General features: G+C 54.7%; 2 protein-coding genes across 13 annotated transcripts in view; one reads left to right on the top strand and one right to left on the bottom strand.

Moving 5' to 3' along the window:
- Positions 1-8,990, top strand: part of Crmp1 (collapsin response mediator protein 1) — a 56,115-nt gene extending 47,125 nt beyond the window's left edge. For both annotated transcript variants that reach the window (XM_004847309.3, XM_013073112.3), the window contains exons 12-14: positions 5,954-6,133; positions 7,584-7,749; positions 7,989-8,990. In XM_004847309.3, coding sequence (XP_004847366.1) covers positions 5,954-6,133; positions 7,584-7,749; positions 7,989-8,080 — 438 coding nt within the window. In that variant the 3' untranslated portion in view covers positions 8,081-8,990. The remainder of the gene's footprint in view (positions 1-5,953; positions 6,134-7,583; positions 7,750-7,988) is intronic.
- Positions 8,991-15,120: 6,130 nt separating this feature from the next.
- Evc (EvC ciliary complex subunit 1) overlaps positions 15,121-19,033 on the bottom strand; it is a 47,544-nt gene continuing 43,631 nt past the window's right edge. For 6 of the 11 annotated variants that reach the window (XM_087187312.1, XM_087187308.1, XM_087187314.1 and 3 more), the window contains 3 exons: positions 18,423-18,516; positions 16,575-16,686; positions 15,121-16,139 (listed from right to left, as the gene is read on the bottom strand). In XM_087187312.1, coding sequence (XP_087043438.1) covers positions 16,055-16,139; positions 16,575-16,686; positions 18,423-18,516 — 291 coding nt within the window. In that variant the 3' untranslated portion in view covers positions 15,121-16,054. The remainder of the gene's footprint in view (positions 16,140-16,574; positions 16,687-18,422; positions 18,517-19,033) is intronic. The other 5 variants (XM_087187310.1, XM_087187311.1, XM_087187309.1 and 2 more) reach the window with 5 other exon arrangements.

Below are 19,033 nucleotides of genomic sequence, written 5' to 3' on the forward strand. Positions count from 1 at the left end.
AATATAATGTCTAACTTTTTCCGGAAGATACCCAGAAGGGGAATAGCTAGGTAGAAGGCAATTCCTAATTTTAGTTGTCTGGGGACTCTCCATACTGGTTTCCACGGTGGTTGTTGCTAGGATCTTGTACGTGTCCTCGTGCCCTGGCCGAGTCCTCTGAATGGACACTCATGTTCTCATCCCACAGTTCATGACTGCGCAGTAAGCCACTGGCCCAGACGGGGAAGAGTTAGGTCCAAGACTCTCCAACGGCACCTTCGAGCTTGAGAGCATCTGATCTGGTTATCAGAAACCTCCCCCTTGCCAGTATGAAACCTCCTACCAGCCAGCAGCAAAGGGTGGGCGCTGAGGTGCACCAAGTCCGAGCTCAGCCCAGGGGTGCTGTCTCAGTCACTTCCCCACCACTGAGACACAGTACCCCACATCCACACCTTGAGGAAGGACAGGTTGATTTGGGCCCCATTTCAGTCCATAGTCAGCAGGACGCACGGCACAGGGGTCTGGCAGAGGAGAGCTGCTCTCGGCATGGGGGACAGGAAGCAGAGAGAAGGGAGGAGCTGGGAGGGAGAGGAGCCCTTCCAGGCCACGCCCAGTGACGCCTCTTCCCACCAGGCCCCGCTCCCTGTGGCTAGGAGTCCTGGAATCCATCACCTTCCAAAGGCCCCACCTAGGAGCACACAGGCCCTTGGGGGCATCTAGATAGAAACCACAACAGGTGCAGTGTTCTGTACTCTGTGGGGACCCAGGCCTGTGACTCGGTTACGTCTGCTTTGTGTCTCACCTGCCTTTGATTTCTGCCCATCCAGTGAGCCCACGAAGGATGCGGAGATGGCATCAGGCTCCTTCATGTCTGTCGAGGGCTCCCTGGAGCCCCTCCTCTGCAGGACCAGCCAAGGTCATAAGACTGAGGAGGCCACAGCCCAGTCCCTGCTCCCCGGAGTCTGTTACAGGGCCCAGGCTGGAAGCACGGTGTGCAGACAGTGGGGGCTCTGCTGTGGGAGTGTCAGCACCCCGGGCCCCTGGCCAGGAGGGGCACAACTGCATCATGGGGCAGGGCAGCAGGCACGGGGAGTCTCATGAGCAGCCACTTGTGGCTCACAGGAGGGCCTGCGCCCCGCCCTGAGTCCCCAACAGGCCCTTCCTGGGGATGTAGGGCTCTTCGTAGTTGCACGTGGTCCTTGGTCAGGGTTGTTTAGATGTACACAGCGCTCCTGGTAACACCTCTGGCTTCCTGCACCCCACGTCTCTGGGAGATGAGATCTGGCTCTGGCCTAGAGAGGAACCCAAAGGTCCAAGTCAGCTTCCCAAGGCCACAGGCCAGGACCGAAAGGGAAGCAGCTGAGCCGGGTACACAGGGCCCCGCATTCTTATTCCAGTGCGTGGTCAGGGCTCAGGCTGGGCTCCGCACAGTTCCAGCCGTTACTGTGATTCGATGCCATTTGGTAGGGACTCGCTGCTTAGCGTTCTCCATGTACGGATCATCCTACTGGGTCCCCACATCTCTCTTAATCCTTCCTCTTCTAAGTGAGCTGCATGGCTATTAATAAATAGCAGCATGGACACAGGAGGGTAAGCGTGTGTCTCCTGTGGCTGCTGTAAATAAGTGGCACAGACTGGGCAGCTAGAACAACAGCAGCGTCCTCTGTCATGCCCCCGAGGGCAGAGATCCAGACTTAGCAGGTTCTGGGTTCGACCTGGTCCCGTGCTTTCCTTGGCTTCTCTTGTCACTGCAGTCCTCCTTGTTCCCGGGCCTGTAGATGTGTCACTCCAGCGTCCGTCTCTGTCCCCACAAGGCTTCTCCTTGTATCTTGTCCTCTTCTTACAAGAACCGCAGTCACTGATTCAGGGCCCACCCTGCGCCAGGATGAGCTCTCAGAGTCACATCTGCTGCGACCCTGTTTCCAAACAAGGCCCCTCACATTGGACCCAGAGCTCTGGTCACACACCTGTGGGCGCCGTCTGGGAAGTTGCTGTTTCAGGTCAGGTCACCTCGGGGAAGGGAGTCCTCCCTGTCAGTGCCAGGCCAGGCCTGAACCCTTTCCAGAGCAGAGCACCGTTCAGGACCCCATGGGACAATTGGCCAGAAGACTTTGTCTGTCCCATTCTTTGCCCCAGGGATGGTCCTGATTTTCAGAGCACGGAGGGAGAAACGTTGGGCCAGAGGTTAGTCTTACAGAGGTGCGATAAAAAAAGTATGGTGCGTGTTTAAATTTTACACATTTCATTACAGTAGAATACATATTGCCATGAATCCCCCACACAATCCTTCCCCTTGCTCCAAACACACGCATCCCATCATCCTGGCCACTTCCTGCAGCAGCTCTGGAGTCCTCTCTCCTGAGTGTCTTTTGTTGTGCTGTCGTGCCTGCCTCGATGTCCTGAATCAGTTCAAAACATCTCCCTTCCATGGTCATTTTGACTTTGGTAAAGAGGCAGAGTCTCACAGTGCATGGTCTGGTGAGTGAGGTAGGTGAAGACAGCGTTGTTTTCACAAGCCCGACTTTCTGTTGGACGACGCTGGGCAGCAGCTTTCACCGTACTTTGCCTCACATCTCGTAAAGACACTCAGGAAAGAGGGGTCCAGAGCTGCTGCAGGCAGAGGCCAGAAGATGGCATAAGTGTGTTTGTAGCGAGGGGGAGGATTTTGAGGGGGATTCATGGCAATGTGTCTTTTATGGTAATAATGTTTTGATTTAAATACACACTGTATTTTCTGATCAGCCACTGTATCTAAGTTAAAAGTTCCTGTACGATAACTGACCTGGGTTTCATGTTTAAACTCTTCCTTTCTGTATCAAGGTCACAGTTTCTTTCATATCGTGGTAGAAAACTTAGTTGCTTCAAAGTGCTACATCGTAGGGATACAAACACCTTGAATCCTAGGCTGGCTTTTTAACTTTCGAAACCGAGATATAATTCACATACTGTCAGTTCGGTTACTGAAACTGCAGCGGTCTTGGGGTGTTCAGAAGGTTGCACAGTCACTGATTCCAGCACCTTTCCACTGCCCCCTTACACCCCGCTCCACCTTGTACTCCTCAGCAGTCATTCCCCCATTCCTTCTCCTCCCAGTCCCCAGCAGCCACTAACCTACTTTCTTTTTCTCTGGATTCGCTGATCCCATTTGCTGTTGCCCTTAATTGGACTCTTACCACATGTGACCTTTGTGACCTGCTTTTCCTTTAGCGTAACGTTTTAGCCGGTCGTCCAGGCTGTAGCAGGGATCAGTGCCTCACTCCTTTCTGGTGGAACCGGTCTCCACTGCACCAGTATTCTGCTTTCTGTTTACGCAGCCATCGGTGGATGACTTTAAAGGGTATAAAAGCATCCCTAAGGCGATCGCCCTTAGGAGGGAACTAGGCACTGGGGCTTGCAGATGGGCTAGACAAGAGTGTTTTCTCACAGTCCTTGTGTTGTAAAATTGCTCACATACTACCTTTAAGAGAGGAAGTCATCAACCTATAAAATTCTGTGTGGCTGTGAAATACAGAGTGTGACTTTTATGAGTGCTATAACCCCAGCTTCCTGCGAGTCCCACAGTCTAGAAATGCAGCATGTCCCCCTCGAGGGGCAGGAGCCGCAGGCCTGCTCTGGGCCACGGGAGCTGAGTGGGCAGGCGGGGTCGGCGTCAGCCGGAGAGCATGTGCCTGCTCCTGTGCCTCCTCCAGCAGACTCGGTCCACACGGTACTCACGCAGTTACCCAGTACACTGGGCAGGACACCTCAGGGGGCCCAGGAAGGATCTGAATGCAGATTCCTTGGCTGCCTGGCTCCTGGGGATGCTGCTGTCACAGAGTGGGGTGCTGTTTACAGTTGTGGTTGTTTGCCTGAAAACCCCATGTATGCACCTAAAAATCATCAAAAACCAAGAGAATCTCTTGGCTGATTATAAATCAGTCCAATGAGTCAGTGGCATTTCTTTGGCATTAAAGACAACCTTGGAAAATGGAATGGAAACCGAGCTCCTATTTCTAACAGCAAGAAAAACTCAAAGCTTATCTAAATGCAAGGACTTTAACACTAAGAAAATTCATTATAGTGAGTACATCACTGCTTTCTAATTTAATCTGTAAATTTGAGGTCACCTGAAAGCAACAGATTTTTTTTTTTAACTAGATAAGCAGAGTTCTCAATGGCAAATACGGAAATGATCAAAAGAATTCTGAACAGAGAGGAAAGTAGTAAAGAGGGCGGGTTAGTTCTCCAAGTTATTAAAACATGTTACAAAGCCACAGTAAACCAAGCTATGTGGTATGGGATGAGGGAACAGAGAGCCAAGAATTAGATTAGTACGTGTAGACCTGTTCTACAGTAAAGGAAGCAGTGAAAGGGAAATAGAGCTATCGACCAGAGATGTTGGAACACCTAGCTCAGAAGGCTTCACTTCTGCCCTACTTTATCATAAAAAGAACCAAAAGGGATCCAAGAGTAAGGAAAGAAAGAAGAATAAAGTCCTCTTAAGAATGACAACTTTGAAGGGGAAACAAGGCATAAAACTTAGAAGTCATAAAAGCAAGATTGGTCTGTCGGACTGTTGGCCACAGAATAGCCTTCTGTGTGGCCAAAGAGTGGCTGTAGATGCAATCGAGAGGTATTTGCAACATGTGATAAGAAAGATTCCTTACTACCACACGCGTGGTCGGAGATCAGTGAGAGACAGGAAAACCTAAGGTAGAAAAGAGGCGCAGAGGCGTGTGTTGATTTTTTGAAGAGAGCGGAATCTCACTAACAAAGGCAGGTAGCAGCAGCGGGTGCTGCAGGGCAGCAGTGAGATCCAGGAGTGGAGAAGATGTGGAGATGTTAATAGAAGCAGCCGGGCGGACAGGGGGCCTCATGCAGTGTCACGGGCGTGGAGCTCTCAGAGGTGGAAATCCACAACTCCACTTCCTGACTGTGCCCACAGCTCGGCGCACATGGTGTGTTTTACCATTGTTTTCAGCAGAAGCGTAGAAATGACCCAAATGTGGAACCAGGCAGCAGGAGGACTGCGCATCCGCGTGACACGTGCAGTAGAGCAGGTTACCTTTTGGAACCATATATGTGTGCCACTTCTGGGTGGGGGACACTCAGGGCGCCTGTGTGGGCTGGGACTGCCTGGGGCACAGCAAGTTATTCACACACAGGAAGTGTCTTGGTGTACAGAAGAGGCTCTTATAGGCATGTACCTCAGTGGTAGAAGAGAGACCAGTTTTAGTAGAATATCTTGTACCCTCTTTTTTTCCAACTACATACATGACCTATTTTCAGAAGAATAAATAAAGAGCAATTGGCTGGTGGTAGTTACCAGACAGGGTAGGTGTTCACGTCAGGGCTAATGGCAGGAAATGCGCACTTTTAAGGCAGTGTTCTTTAGTCCTTGCAGTTCGCCCCATGCTGGAGATGTGTCTCTTTCCCTCGATGCCAGATGGAGCAATGTGGTCTGAGCCCTTTGGACAGGAATTTGGAAATAGAGTGTGTAACAAGTACTTCAAGGAAGTCCACACCCTTTGACTTGGTAGCTTCATTTTAGAAAGCTAACTTTAAAAAATCAGTTTTTGGGCAGGGGATGTATCTTGGGGGTTCCACCGCCTGCCTCGAAAGCACAAGGTCCCAAAGTTAGATCCCCGGTACCAAAAAAAAAAATCAGTTTTTAACAAAGGCACAGGGATGTCCAGTGTAGTCATAGCTGCCGTATTGCGTGTCACACTCATGATGCCCCAGAGCAGTATTTGTTTGATTCTCTCAAGCCACCGGTGACCTAAGTGCCCAGCAAGGGGTGTGGTTCATGCACACTGTAGACCTTGAGAGACACTTGCAGCCCTGAAGAGATGCTTTCAGAGAGGGGTGATCACCTGGGAAAACCCTGCTCCCCAATGTTAAGCAAAGTCACCCATGAGAGTGACACAGTTCATGCAGAGCAAAACCCCAGGAGTCACGGCTGAGTGAAGCTTGCATTGTGCATCTTGGGTGGCAGGCGGTGGAATACAACATCTTCGAGGGCATGGAGTGCCATGGCTCCCCGCTGGTGGTCATCAGCCAGGGCAAGATCGTCTTTGAAGACGGCAACATCAACGTCAACAAGGGCGTGGGCCGCTTCATCCCGAGGAAGCCCTTCCCCGAGCACCTCTACCAGCGCGTCAAGATCCGCAACAAGGTTCGTGGGGGCGCGGGAGTCGGTCGGAGCCATGTCCTGTGTGGGGGCTCAGGCTCTGTCCTGGGCAGAGGTGACAAGTGTCACAGCCACGTATGCCCCCTTTGTACACCTCACCCTGCCCCCGGGAGGCCCCAGCGGAGGCACGGAGGAGGCTCTGTCCCATCTGCTGCAGCTCCTAGGTGGCGAGTCCCCGTCACCATGGCAACCAGCTTCCCACAGGGCCAGCCTGTGTCAGGTGCCAGAAGGGCCAGCAGGGTGTGTGCACGTGTGTTGTGCATGAGCGTTAGAATGTGTGAGGCTCTGCTGTGCAGCTGCGCTGTTCCCCATGCAGACTGAAGGCACCTCGCCCGACCCCAGCACCTGTGGGTGCTCCCAGCCGGCTGCTGCCCCTCTGTCACGCAGAGCTGCATGCGGAGAAGAACACTGCAGGCCCAGGGTGGAAGGGGCATAACAGGGGACTCTGGGGCTGTCCGGCTGGGACACCCCCGGTCCGCCCTCTCCCCTCCAAGTTGGTCAGGGCTGAGGTGCGAGGCAGACAGTTGGCTTCTGGAAGAACAGGTGCCTGCCCTCGGGCACCAGTGCCTCTGTGTGGGGGCAGAAAGCCCCCGGGTCCCCTCGCACAGGCTGGAGACAGGAGAGGCCAGGCCAGGGGCAGAGGCTACACAGAGCCTGGCGCTGGCCACACAGCTGGGAGCGTGGCCCAGGACACAGGAGGAAGGGTGCAGGTGACAGAGTCCTGGCTGGGATGCGGGAGGGCTGAGCCTGTGCCTGGTCTGGGCCTGTGAACTTGGAGCCGAAACTAGCCTGCTGTAGAGAGGAGAGGGAGGACTGGGGATGGGGTCAGGACACTGACTGGCCCTGAACGGTCCCTGGACACTGTGCTCCAAGGCCTGGCAGACTCTAGCCACCCTACGGCTCTGTCCAAGGCCGCTGGCTACGCATTCGGCTTCCTGAGCAGCCAGCCCAGTGGTGCCAGCAGCTCTGCCGGCAGGGTTCCCATCACCGGGCAGTCGCCCCTGTGCTCCCAAGGGCAGAGCTGGGCCCCTCGTGGGGCCCCTGCAGCCACTGTCCGAAGGCCTGGCCCACTCATGCTCTGCCTGCCCACCCCCCTCCTTACCCCTTTCTGGAATCATCTCCTTGGCTTGGGACCTTGGCTCCCATGCGGCTCTGAGGGGCAGAGGAGAACAGGCCTTAGGTGCGGGCCTGGGACTCGGGCTGGCCGGGCGGGGGTGGGGTCAGGGAGAGAGATTGCTTCTGTGGGTGGATTTGGGGTCCTCTGCCTGGAGCTGTGTGTCCTTGTGTGTATACATACGTGTGCATACTTATGAGTGTCGATCCGGTTGTGTGCCTGTGGGGGTGACCTCTCCCCTGCAGGGCGCCCTCGTGTGTAAGGAACGCTGGCACACGCAGATGCACACGCCACATCAGCACCCCCTCCGCCGCTCCGCAGGTCTCGGGGCTGCACGGGGTCTCCCGGGGCATGTACGACGGGCCTGTGTACGAGGTGCCAGCCACACCCAAATATGCAACCCCCGCTCCTTCCGCCAAGTCCTCGCCTTCCAAGCACCAGCCGCCGCCCATCAGGAACCTGCACCAGTCCAACTTCAGCCTGTCAGGTGGGCGCGGGCCCTCCCCGCCCCGAGGGCAGCGGGGCGATCCTAACATGGCTGGAAGTGCCCGGCACAGCCACAGCGGGCCGTTTGCGCCCTGCCCCTGCTCGGCCCACCCTCCCGCTGGTTTTGTCCTCCCCGCGCCCTGTGTGTGCAGTGGGCTGCTCCTGCGATTTACAGAGGAAGCTGAGGCCCCCACAAAACTGAGCCACCTCGCCCAGCCGTGACGTCTCTTGTCTCCCCAGGTGCCCAGATAGATGACAACAACCCCCGGCGCACGGGCCACCGCATCGTGGCACCCCCTGGTGGCCGCTCCAACATCACCAGCCTCGGTTGACCCCGCAGGAGCCGATGGGAGAGAGCGAAGGATGCTGGGAGCACAGTCCACCCTCCTCCTGTCCCTGCCCCTGAAACCCACAGCTTTAGTTGGTACTGCTGGGGACTGAGTGATGTCCTTTCCCTTTTGGCCTAGGAAGAAGTGGTGTAGTGTGGTGTGTTTGCTTGGAAACCCCTGCCCACAGCTGTGTGCTCACGCCGAACCCGCCTGGGAGCGTGGCTTCCGTTCCCCTCCCTCGTGCTCCGCAGGTTTAGCATTGTCTTGTCCTGTCCCCCACTGTGACCTCAGTGGCTCCATGACCCTGTGAGTGGCGGCTCCTTTGCGCCTCGTAGTGACCTAGGATAGTTTGATGCATGTTCTAAGCTGTGTATGCGAGTCTGAGTGCGGCCACAGCCATGACCAAGGACTGTGGGAGACACCACCCGAGACCTCAGCCTCAGGGCCAGGCCCAAACTCAGAAAGAAGCTGTTTGCCGAACACCCCGCCCTGGTCTGCCCCAGAAAGAAGCGGCCCCACCCCGCCCCGCCCCACGGAGACCTGTGATTTCTCAGAACGGCAGGGCCTCCCACCTGGTCTCCAACTCCGCGTGTCCTGTGTCAGACCCTGTCTCTGTGACCCCCTTGCCCACATCTCTCTGCTCTGTGTCCGTCCAGCCAGCTCTGGGCTTCTGGCTGGGCCCGGTTCACAGGGGCCCCATCCCTGTTCAGGCTGCGGACGGTGGGGGACAGCTGCCCAGGTGCCCTGCCCCGTCACCTCCAAGGAGGTGGATGGGGCATTCAGATTTTTAACGTTTTGTACAGTTTTCCTTTGTAATCACCCCCATTTTTACTTAATGACTGACTTGTTGTGGTTCTTATTTCTGAATTCAAAGCTTGTGAAAAAAAAATAAAGAAATTGAACTGCTCGCTGACCTGACTGTGGCTCTTCTTTTTCTGTCATTACTTTTTAGTAGTATACATTTGCAGTAATACAGTAATAAATGCATCCTTCGTGGGACATTGGCACAGGTTCACACTGCATCTTCCCTCCCATCTACCACCATCCCTACATTTTCTGTCTCCACAAGGTTGACCTCTGCCTTTCCTCTCACCCATCTTTATTCTAATCTTGAAATTCTTTATACTTTGGGTCTCATATAAGAGAAACCATGCAATATTTTCTGTGCCTGATTCATTTTACTTAGCATTATGGTTTCAAGGTAAATCCTGTTGGGAGCCATCCTACATAATTTGGAGGGAAAAATCATTTCACAATTAAATTATGATTAGGGTTGTCTGAAGCCTAGTCTTCTTGCCTGTGGGCCAGCTATGGCATGTGGAAACATAATTCCATTTTGCCTCTGGTCACAGCTGAGTCCTCAATGGTCCCCTGATGCTATGACACTCCAGGGCAGGATTACATAAACTGAAGACATCCTGGTTCTTTGAGAACCTAGTAGTAATACAAAAAGAGAAAGGTTTCACTTTAAGGGACAAGTTCCTTATCAGGTTAACTCATTCCACCTACTCTTGTGAGAACTTTTGCTCATCTTACCATCCTAATCCACATAAGCTCCTTAGCGACCAAAGATGCTCATCATCATAGGATTATAGCCACCCTCCAGTCATCTGATAACCCCTCTGATTATAAGATCCTCATCAATTTAGGATTATCACTGTCCTCTGACTCATCTGTTACTCCCTATGAACCCAATAAATAATGGCAATCTCAGGGTGCCTTTGACTTTACTGTCCAGAGCAGCACTTAATCAGGCCCCGAACCCAGCCTTTTCTCTAAGTCTCTTCCTGTCTTTATTCTGTAGCCCTTGTGCTGTTGTGGCTCACAGGAGACCAGGGCCTCCTGCACGGGTTCTAGTAACATTCTCTTTCCCGTTCCCTACAGAATCTATTTTCCTACAAATGACTCAAACTTGGAACCCAGGGACTTCACACTGAGCTATGTCCCCAGCCCTTATTTTTAATTTTGACATGGTCTTGCTAAGTTGTCTAGGCTGGGCCCAAACTGGAATCCTTCTGACTCAGCCTCCTAGAGTGCTGGGATTACAGGCTTGCACTTCCATGTCTGGCACAGGCTGGGTCACTTGGGCTGTGCTCTGCAGTTCCAACCCTGTAATGAACATCGGGGGCTCAGCTGGGGAGGCAGAGGAGGGAGGAAGGAGAACCAGCTCCCAACTTGGGGAGTGTTAGGCTCTGACCCTAAAACCCACGGACAGGAAGACAAAATGGGGATGTCGCGGTGTGGGCCCCTCACGCTCCGCCTTCCCTCTGTCCTCTCGGGTTGTGCTGTCCGCCTGAGATTGGAAACTGACCCAGACTGCTTATTTCTTCCTTCCACTACCATGAGCCATACCTATGAGGTGTGATGAAATTACGGTGAATGTTTAAATTTTAAAATATGTTTTCAGTAAAAGACAAATTACCATGAATCCTCCTCAGAATGCTCCCATTTGAAACACTTATCCCATGGTTCTTGCCCATTTCTGCAGCAGCTCTGGAGTCCTCTCTCCTGAGTGTCTTTAGCTGTGCTGTTCTGGCTGCCTCAGTGTCCTGAATGGATTCAAAACATTTCCCTTTTGTGGTTATTTTGACTTTGGAGAAGAGCCAGAAGTCACAGGCAGACCGGGTGGCTAAAGGTGGACGAGGACAGTGTCATGTCTTTTGTCTTTGTGTTGGATGGTTCTTGGCAGCCACATTCACTGTGTTTTTGATTGTACCTCACAGAGATACATCAGGGGACTCCAGAAAGTGGAAAGTGGTGAGAACAATGGGATAAGTGTGTTTAAAGCAAGAGGGAGGATTTTTAGGAGGATTCATGGCACTGTCTTTTACTGTAGTAAGTTTTTAAAATTTAAGCATTCACTGTGTATTTTGATCACACTTCATGCATTCTAAGAAGGCAACAACGCGGGCATGGTGCATGTGCAGCAGCTTTTAGCGATGGTGAGGATGAGGGGAGATGGTCTCAGGCTGGCACCGGCTCGTGTTTGCTGTAAGGCAGGGGCTGTGTGGGGATATTAACATCTGTGCATTGGTCTGTTCTGCATTACTACAATGAGCTCGGCTCAAGGTTCTAGAGGTGCAGTCTGGGCCCCGGCTGGCGGTCCCCAGCTGGCCAGGCTGGGAGTGCAGGTTGCCCACAGGTGTGTCTCCTTTGGTCTCTGCTTATAAAGCCAACAGGATTGGTCCCCCCGCCACAACCTCATCTAGCCCTGATCACCCCAAAGGCTCTGCCTCTAAACACCATGGCTGGTTCAGTTTCCACCTCCCTGTGGGGATTAACCATCAGCCCATGGGGCCATTCAAACCACAGCCCCGTTGTACAGGTGAGGAAACTGAGTCACAGTCTGGCCAACAACTCTTCTAAGATCACAGAGTGAGAAAGGGTCAGAACTGGGATTTGAACCTGGGACCCAGGGAGTTTGGCATAAGGATCTGCAGTTGGAGGTGGGAGGCTGGGGATGGTTTAGCTGCCTCCCCCAGCCCCTCAGCCCCGTTAGAACCCCAAAGGTGCACCAAGGTCAAAAGTGTGTTATTGCCTTGGGTCTGCTAGACTTTCTGGAATCCAGGCTGGAAGCTGCGGCTGGAGGAACATGGGTGGAAGAGTGGCTGGCTGTGATGTTTGGGGTGGGCCCATTTGAACCATTACAGGGCGACACAGGAAGCAGGTGACCCGAGCCTGCAGAGCTGCACCTCCTCACCCCCACCCCACCCCAGGGTGGAAGCGGAAGGGGTCCTAATGTCTGCTCCTAGGGCAGTCTGATGGGTCAGGTGGCTGCAGCCCCAGCAGGGTCACCTGGAACCAAGGGCAGGAGCTCCAAGGGACACAGGTGCAGGGGACAGCAGCACAGTAAGACAGGGGGGTCTTCACCTTGGAGCTGAGCTGCAATGACCTCGCCCTTTTTCTTTACAGAACAGGGGACTGAACCCAGGGCCTTCACCCTGAGCTACATGCCCTGTCCTTTTGTAATTCTAGTGTTTTTTTTGAGACGAGGTCTCAGTAAATCACTAAGTTGCCCAGGCTGGATCGCGCCATTCCTTTTCAGGCACGGTTTCCTTCCGTCTCGTGAGAGCGTGGGAGGTGGGGAGGGATTTCGAGAACGCTCCAGGGAGGGCGACTTGTTCTCTCCCTCAGCCCTGCGGCCTCAGCGACCTCCCACGGGAGCCCCTTGCCGGGCTGCAGCTTAGCCGTGGGCATCTCGGCCAGTTTTCTTTTCGAATTTGTAGTTTCCCCGTAGGACTCCGAGCCGCCTCGCAATGACTCCTGTGTGATGGACGGCGAGACTGGAGGTCAGTGCCCCCTTGTGGTCTCGGATGGAGCCGCAGCTTAGATGACAAAGCCCGTTCTCCAGTGAAGCCTTTGCCCACACCAGGTGACTACACCGTGTGGCTTCCTTGTGACAGCGGCCCACAGTGTTGCCCCTGTGGGGTGGAGACCCTTCTGGGCAGTGTCTACCTCCCCCACGGGGCGAGTGTTCTCACCGCAGCTGGCTCCATGGAGCCGGTGGGCTGCGAACACACGAAGTGCCTGTCTACCCTCCTGGCCGACACCGCCTCCTCTACAGAGCGGGATGCGTGGCTGGGCCTTTGCCTGACTTCCTGTCTGCACAGCCTGGGCCATTTGCAGGTGGCCTGCATGGCCCAGCATGTCCCGCACCCCAGCGTGGCAGCTGCCGTGGACTGGGGACGGAGTGGGCTGCTGCCCAAGGGCCCACAGGACCCACCCCTTCACTCTGCACTGGGCAGAAAGCCTGTGCACATACACGGCGGCAGTTCCTGAAGTTTCCCTCTCGTCCATTCCATGTAAGGGCCCAGAGCGAGAGCAGGGGGTTCCTAAACAAGGGGCTCCCAGCAAACCGCAGTTCCTATTTTCCGTGCTGCTGACCCACAGAAGTCCTGCCTGAAAGGGCAGGGGCCACTCGGCCTCATAGAAAAGGCGCTTGTCGCTCGCTGGTGGCTCCTTCCAGGGTGCGGGGGTCCGGGCCTTGCTGGGAGAGCTATGGAAGGCCTCCAGCCTCCCCCGCCGGGCAGCAGCCCAGGTCACTGGTCCTAGGTGACTCGGGGTGACCGGCTGGCAGGGGTCAGAGCCCCTCACAATGGTGCAGGGGCTCCACAGTGGGCACAGGCCCTTTGCCTCATCCTGGGGCCTCCTGCCTGATCTCCTCTGACCCAGCCTCGGGTGTCCCCACGCCCGGGACCCTGCTGAGCAAGCTGCCCGGTGTTTTAATCAGGGGTAGTTCTGTTACTGCGTCCAGGCCCTGAAAGCGGCTCCGAGGGCCGACCTTTCTTCCCAGGTGAGCTATTCCTGCCCCAGTCCCAGGTGTGAAGTCACAGCAGGGCAGGTGAGAGGCAAGCATGGGGCGGGGTCTAGGAGCGCACGGCAAATTCCCTTGGGCTAAGGAGGGGACACTTGGAAGCAGGCTGCGCAGTGGGCTGGGGAGGAGGGGAGGGTTTGGGTTCGGCCTTGGGGTACTTAAAGGGCGCCAAGGACTTCAGGCCATGGCGCTGGAGGGGTGGGGCTGGGTTTGCATTTGCCACAGTCCCGCTACCGAACTAGGCATCTGCACACAAGCGCCACCTGCTCAGACTCCTAGTTCCGAGGACCCGCGGGACAGTCACCGCCTAAACTTTGTCCTGAGTGTTGCACAATTCAGCTTTTCACTCGATGGCTGCAGTGCCGCACAGAGCCACCAGAGGGCACTGTTGGCTAAATCTGAAAACCCCACCCGGGACGTCAGCTAGGGGTTAAGGATGGGCGGAAGCTTCTAACAGCAGAGGACGGATCGCTGCTTCCGCAAAACTTCTAGCAGAGTCTAATTCGGATTTTGAGAAATTAAAATCCACAAGTGGCCCCGAAGATCTCCAAGACGGGCTTCCAGAGTCACGGCTACTCGTTAAGTTCTGACGCTCAGGCAGCACGGAGATGTCCCTGCCTGGCCTTGTCCCGGGAGGGAGGCCGGTCCTGGTCAGTGACTGGTGACCCGGGGACCTGGGCACCTCCGGACACTGCTGGTGTCACAGCCAGTCTACCGTGGACGAGGGTGCTATCCTCATCGGCCTGCGTAATGCGGAAGGGGGGCTCTCAGAACACACGCGTCCAGCTTAACCCCCTGGAAGATAACACAGATAAAACCCTCGAAGTCACAGGCGCAGGCAAGGACTTTCTGAACAGAGCCTCGGCTGCACAAGAAACAACATCAAGAGCCAGCAAACGGGCTGTCAAAACGAGAAGCTTCTGCTCAGCAAAGCAAACCACCAAGAGAGTGAAGAGACAGCCCACAGAATGGGAAATTCTTTGCCAGCTACTCCCCAGACAGAGGACTAATATCTAGAATATATAAAGAACACGAAATCTTAGACCCCCAAAATAAAAGACCCAATCAAAAATGGGCAACTGAAAGGAATAGACTGTTCCCAGGAGGACAAACGGACAATAAATGCATGGAAAATGCTCGACATCACTGGCTACTAGAGAAATGCAAGTTAAAATAACACTGAGATTTCATCTTGCCTCAGAAAACATGGTCATCCTCAAGAAATCAAATAAAAACAAATGCTGCAGAAGCTGCACTGTCGGTGGAGTCTGCCTTCCCATAAGAGTTACAGGCATCACATTACAGTGATGTACGCACACCCATGTTCATAGCAGCCTAGTTCATGACAGCTATATCTTGGAAGCAGCCTACATGTCCATCAGCAGATGAATGGATAAAGAAACGTGGTGTTTACACACAATGGAGCACTACTCTGCCTTAAAGAAGGATAAACCTGAGTCATCTGTAGGAAAATGGATGCACCTGGAGACCATAATGTTAAGTGAAGTAAAGCAGACACACAAGCTTGCAGACCATATGTTTCTCTCATGTGAGAAATCCATAGTATAAATGAAGAGCACAATGAAAGCTGGATGATGGGAAGCGGGGAGACAGAGCTCCTGCAGATGGGAAGGGACAGGGAAGGGGATGTGAAAATTAAGGTGTGTCGTGTGCATGCCCGGAGTTCCCACATTGAAAGCAGCCCCGTATTGCAAACGTGCCGTGACACTGAATTTTAAATGCCTGCGTTTATTCAGGAGTGGGTAGGGATGTGTTGGGGCAGATCCCGGGGGCCAGGCTCTGGGAGGCCGAAGGCAGGAAGGCCGGTGTCCCCCTGCCCGAGGGCTCCACTCCTTTGGGGTCTGACGTGAGGGACCGCATCTTGCACTGTGGCCTTCACGTCCCAAACAAGGAATCCCCTCACCCGAGTGCAGGCCGCCAGCTGGGGCCCCGGGCTGTGGCGTATGTGGGGCTGGGGGAAAGCAGGTGACCGGGGCCTTCCCCACAGGGCTGCTGGTTGGTGCCAGGGCTCCGTGCCTGTCCTCAAGGGCCCCGAAGAGCAGCCCGGCTGGAGGTGATGGTGTCTGGGGGTCTGGCCGGGTGCCTAGGGGAGGCCTGTGGCCAGGGACCCAGGTCTGAGCTGGAGTTGGGGACCTGGACTCAGACCCCTCCTGAGGGGGGCCCTGGTGTCAGCAGGGGCTGAGCAGGGGACGGGAAGCTCCCAGGCCAGGCATTGCTCCCGATGTGATGCAGAGAGCAGGGTGGGTGATGGCCAGTGTGGGGTGCGGTGGAGCTCAGAGCCGGACGGAGGCGGCAGAGACCCCACGGGGCCCAGGAGCCAGGGTGCTGGGCTGTGCTGAGCTGTGACAAGGACCTCAGTGCAGAACGGACGGGCCAGTTCTGCAGTGGGGGCCAGAGGGCCGGGATGGAAGGGGGACTCTCGGGGGAAAGGGGAACCAGGAGGGATGGCGCTGGGGCCCACAGAGAATGAGATGTGGAGCCCAGACCTTCCCGATGCCAGCTCCCCACGGTCCCCACCCGGGGACTGCTGTCCCCAGCGCGCTTTCTGGGGACTGTCAGGCCCTGCGCCAGTGCCCTCAGCACGCAGGGACATACTGTGCGCGCCCGGCCCCACCGACGTCCGGCCAGAGCCTGGCGGGCAGCTACAGATCGTTTCTTTTCCTCAACACCTTCCTAGCACGGGTGCCGTCGCCTGTGTCGCTTTCTTGCTGACTCCGCCTTCTGCTGCTTAGGACACGGAATGAAGGCAGCCGTGAGACCGGAAGGCTTGGGGGACCCAGCCCCTCTGTCCCAACTCAGCCAAGTGAGGGCAGAGAGGAGCAGCAGCGACAGGCGGCCACAGGAGCTTGGCAGCGGGAACGAGACTGCAAGCAGAGACCCCGGCCTCCGCTGAGGGAAGCGGGGAGCATCTGAGGCCAGGCGACGAGGGCCTCACGCAGGTGTGGGCTCAGCTCCCGCTGTACCCGGGGCATGGGGTGACCCGCCCCGCCCCCAGCCGGGCAGCAATGCCCAGGTGCCCGTGCCAGCGCCTTGCCTGGTCACTGTTCCAGCCCTGCCAGTCACTGCCTCCTGGGCCCTCTCGAGAAGGGCCCCCCTTCCTGCCAACCCCGCCCCCACTGGGGTCAGGCAGCACCCGGTTGACAAGCTGGGGACCCCTGGCACCTGGGAGATCCTGACGTGGGGTCCACAGAGGCGGGGTCGTCATCGGTGGGGGACCCCAGGTCCCCTCTGTCCCGGGGTGGGGGTTTCTTCCTTTTGGTCCTCAGTGGCTTCTCTGCAGAAGACAGACACGGAAGGCCGGCTCTGTGACTGGATGCCCTGCCTCACACTGCATGTCCCTTCTGTGGGCCTTCACCAGCAGGGAAACTGAGGCCCAGGAAGGGAAGGCAAGTTCCCTCCCAGCCACCACAGCACTGAGGGGCAGAGCGGAGGAGAACCCACCTGTCAGGCTCCCTCTGCGTTTCTTTCATTCTCATTTTTATTACTACACATTTGCAGTCCATGAGGGCTGCATTCATCGTGGGCTGTTGGTACATGCACACGACACATCCTAATTCTCTTTACATCTCCTCTCTCCCTGCCCTCTCCTCTCCCTCCATGTCTTGGTCCCTTCCTTCCATTTTACAAAACAAAACAAAATCTGTCTCCCTATGTTCTATTATCTATTTTATTTTTCTCTTTAATGTATTTATTCTTTGGGCTTCTCATATAAGAGAAACCATGCAATATTTAAGCTTGTGTGTCTGATTTATTTCACTGAACATAACAGTCTCAAGGTGCATCCATCTCCCTACAAATGACTCAAGTTTATCTTTCTTTAAGGCACAGTAGTGCTCCATTGTGTATAAATACCATTTCATGGACACATAGGGTGCTTCTGAAATTTCACTATTATGAGTTGTGCTGCTATAAACATGGGTGTGCATGGATCCCTGTAGTATGATGTCTTAACTTTCAGCAAGACACCTAGAAGGGGTCACATGGAATTTCTAGTTTTAGTTTTTGGAGGAATTTCCGTACTGATTTCCATAGTGGTTCCAAATTGTACCAGTTTTCACTCCCACCAGCAATGCAGAAGGGTTTCTTTCCCCACTGCAGCCTCTCCAGCTCTTTTGGTTTTGGACTGGAAATCGAATTTGGGATCTTGCACTTGCCAGGCAGGCGTGGTGCCACTGAGCTACATCCCCAACCCCACCACCTGTTATCTGCTTTCTTGATGATGGCCATTCTTGTTGCTGCTTTAATTTGCATTTTTCTAGTGGCCAGTGATGTTGAGCATTTTCCATGTATTTACTGTCCGTTTGTCCTTCTGGGAACCGTCCATTCATTTCAGTTGCCTATTTTTGACTGGGTCTTTTATTTTGGGAAGCTGTCTAATTTTTTAGACATGGGACTAGGAGCCCAGAGATGTTAGGTACAGAAGGATCCGGTGTTTAAATAAAAAAAAATTATTGCAGTAAAAGACACATTGCCAAAAAGATGGGATAAGTGTGTTGGAAGGGAGAGGGGATATTTTCAGGGGATTAATGGCAATGTGTCTTTTACTATAATAAATTTTTAATTTAAACATCATCATACTTTTGGGCCACCTCTCGATCAAATATGGAAAGAAATTTCTGTTAAATAAGAACAAGACGCTGGTCCTCATCCAACTTACTCACTGGATCTGGCATTGTGCGACTTCCTGCTCTCAGAAAAAGTTAAAATGACCATGAAAGCAAAACATGTGTAGTCAATCCAGGCCCCGAAGGCAGCCATGACAGGGCACTGAAGACCCTCAAGAAAGAGGACTCCGGACTTGCTGCAGAAAACGGCAGGCACAATGGGACATGCATATGGGAAGCAAGTGGGAGGGCTGTGAGGGACTCGGGCAACGTGTCTTTTACTGTAATAATTTTTAGAAAAGTAAACATTCACTGCATACTTTGATCACATCTCATGACTCCTACACAGCTGGGTCGTGGTGGGCCAGGAGCCCGGGTTTCCCTGCCCACCTGACCAGTGACTCACCCGGCTGCCCTCGCTTACTGGAGACTGGCTTGTTGTCCACAAGGGGCACTCGGGCCAGCGCCGCCAGCTCCGTGACAAAGGTCTGCTCGGATTCCTGACAGGCGAACACAGGGCATCAGCTGGCCGCCCCCCAACGGGTCCCCTCCACCAGGTTGGAGCCTGATCCCGTCGCTGGCCGGGAGACATGACCCCGGTGCAGAGGACGCTGCCAGAGAGCTCCGGAGCAGGGGAGAGCACAGGGGACAGACCTGGGGCCACGCCCTGCAAGCTGTGTGCCCCTGGCCAGTCTCCTCCCCGCTGCGAGCCTCAGTTTCCTCCTCTGTGCAAAGCCTCGGGCTCGGCGACTGCCTGGGACAGGCCCCAGAGAACACACGTTCACAACCAGCTGTCACATCTCATGGTGGTCAGGTCACTAAGGCCATGCTGTCTGGTTACACTGAGGGTCAAAACCCACACGCGCCCATTCTGGCAGATTTCTAAGGAGCTCACCGGCATCGTAGCTAACTCTCACGGGAACGGGACCTCTGGGTGGAATGGCGACTTTATGTCTCCAGAGCGAGCGCCCTGCATTCTCACATTCAGTGACGCCTCAGTCGTCACCGGCACGGCCC

Source organism: Heterocephalus glaber, unplaced genomic scaffold (assembly GCF_053883595.1).
Source record: "Heterocephalus glaber isolate CG9 unplaced genomic scaffold, H.glaber_assembly_v1.0 deba00001509, whole genome shotgun sequence".
In the NCBI taxonomy this organism is placed as follows: Eukaryota; Metazoa; Chordata; class Mammalia; order Rodentia; family Bathyergidae; genus Heterocephalus; species Heterocephalus glaber.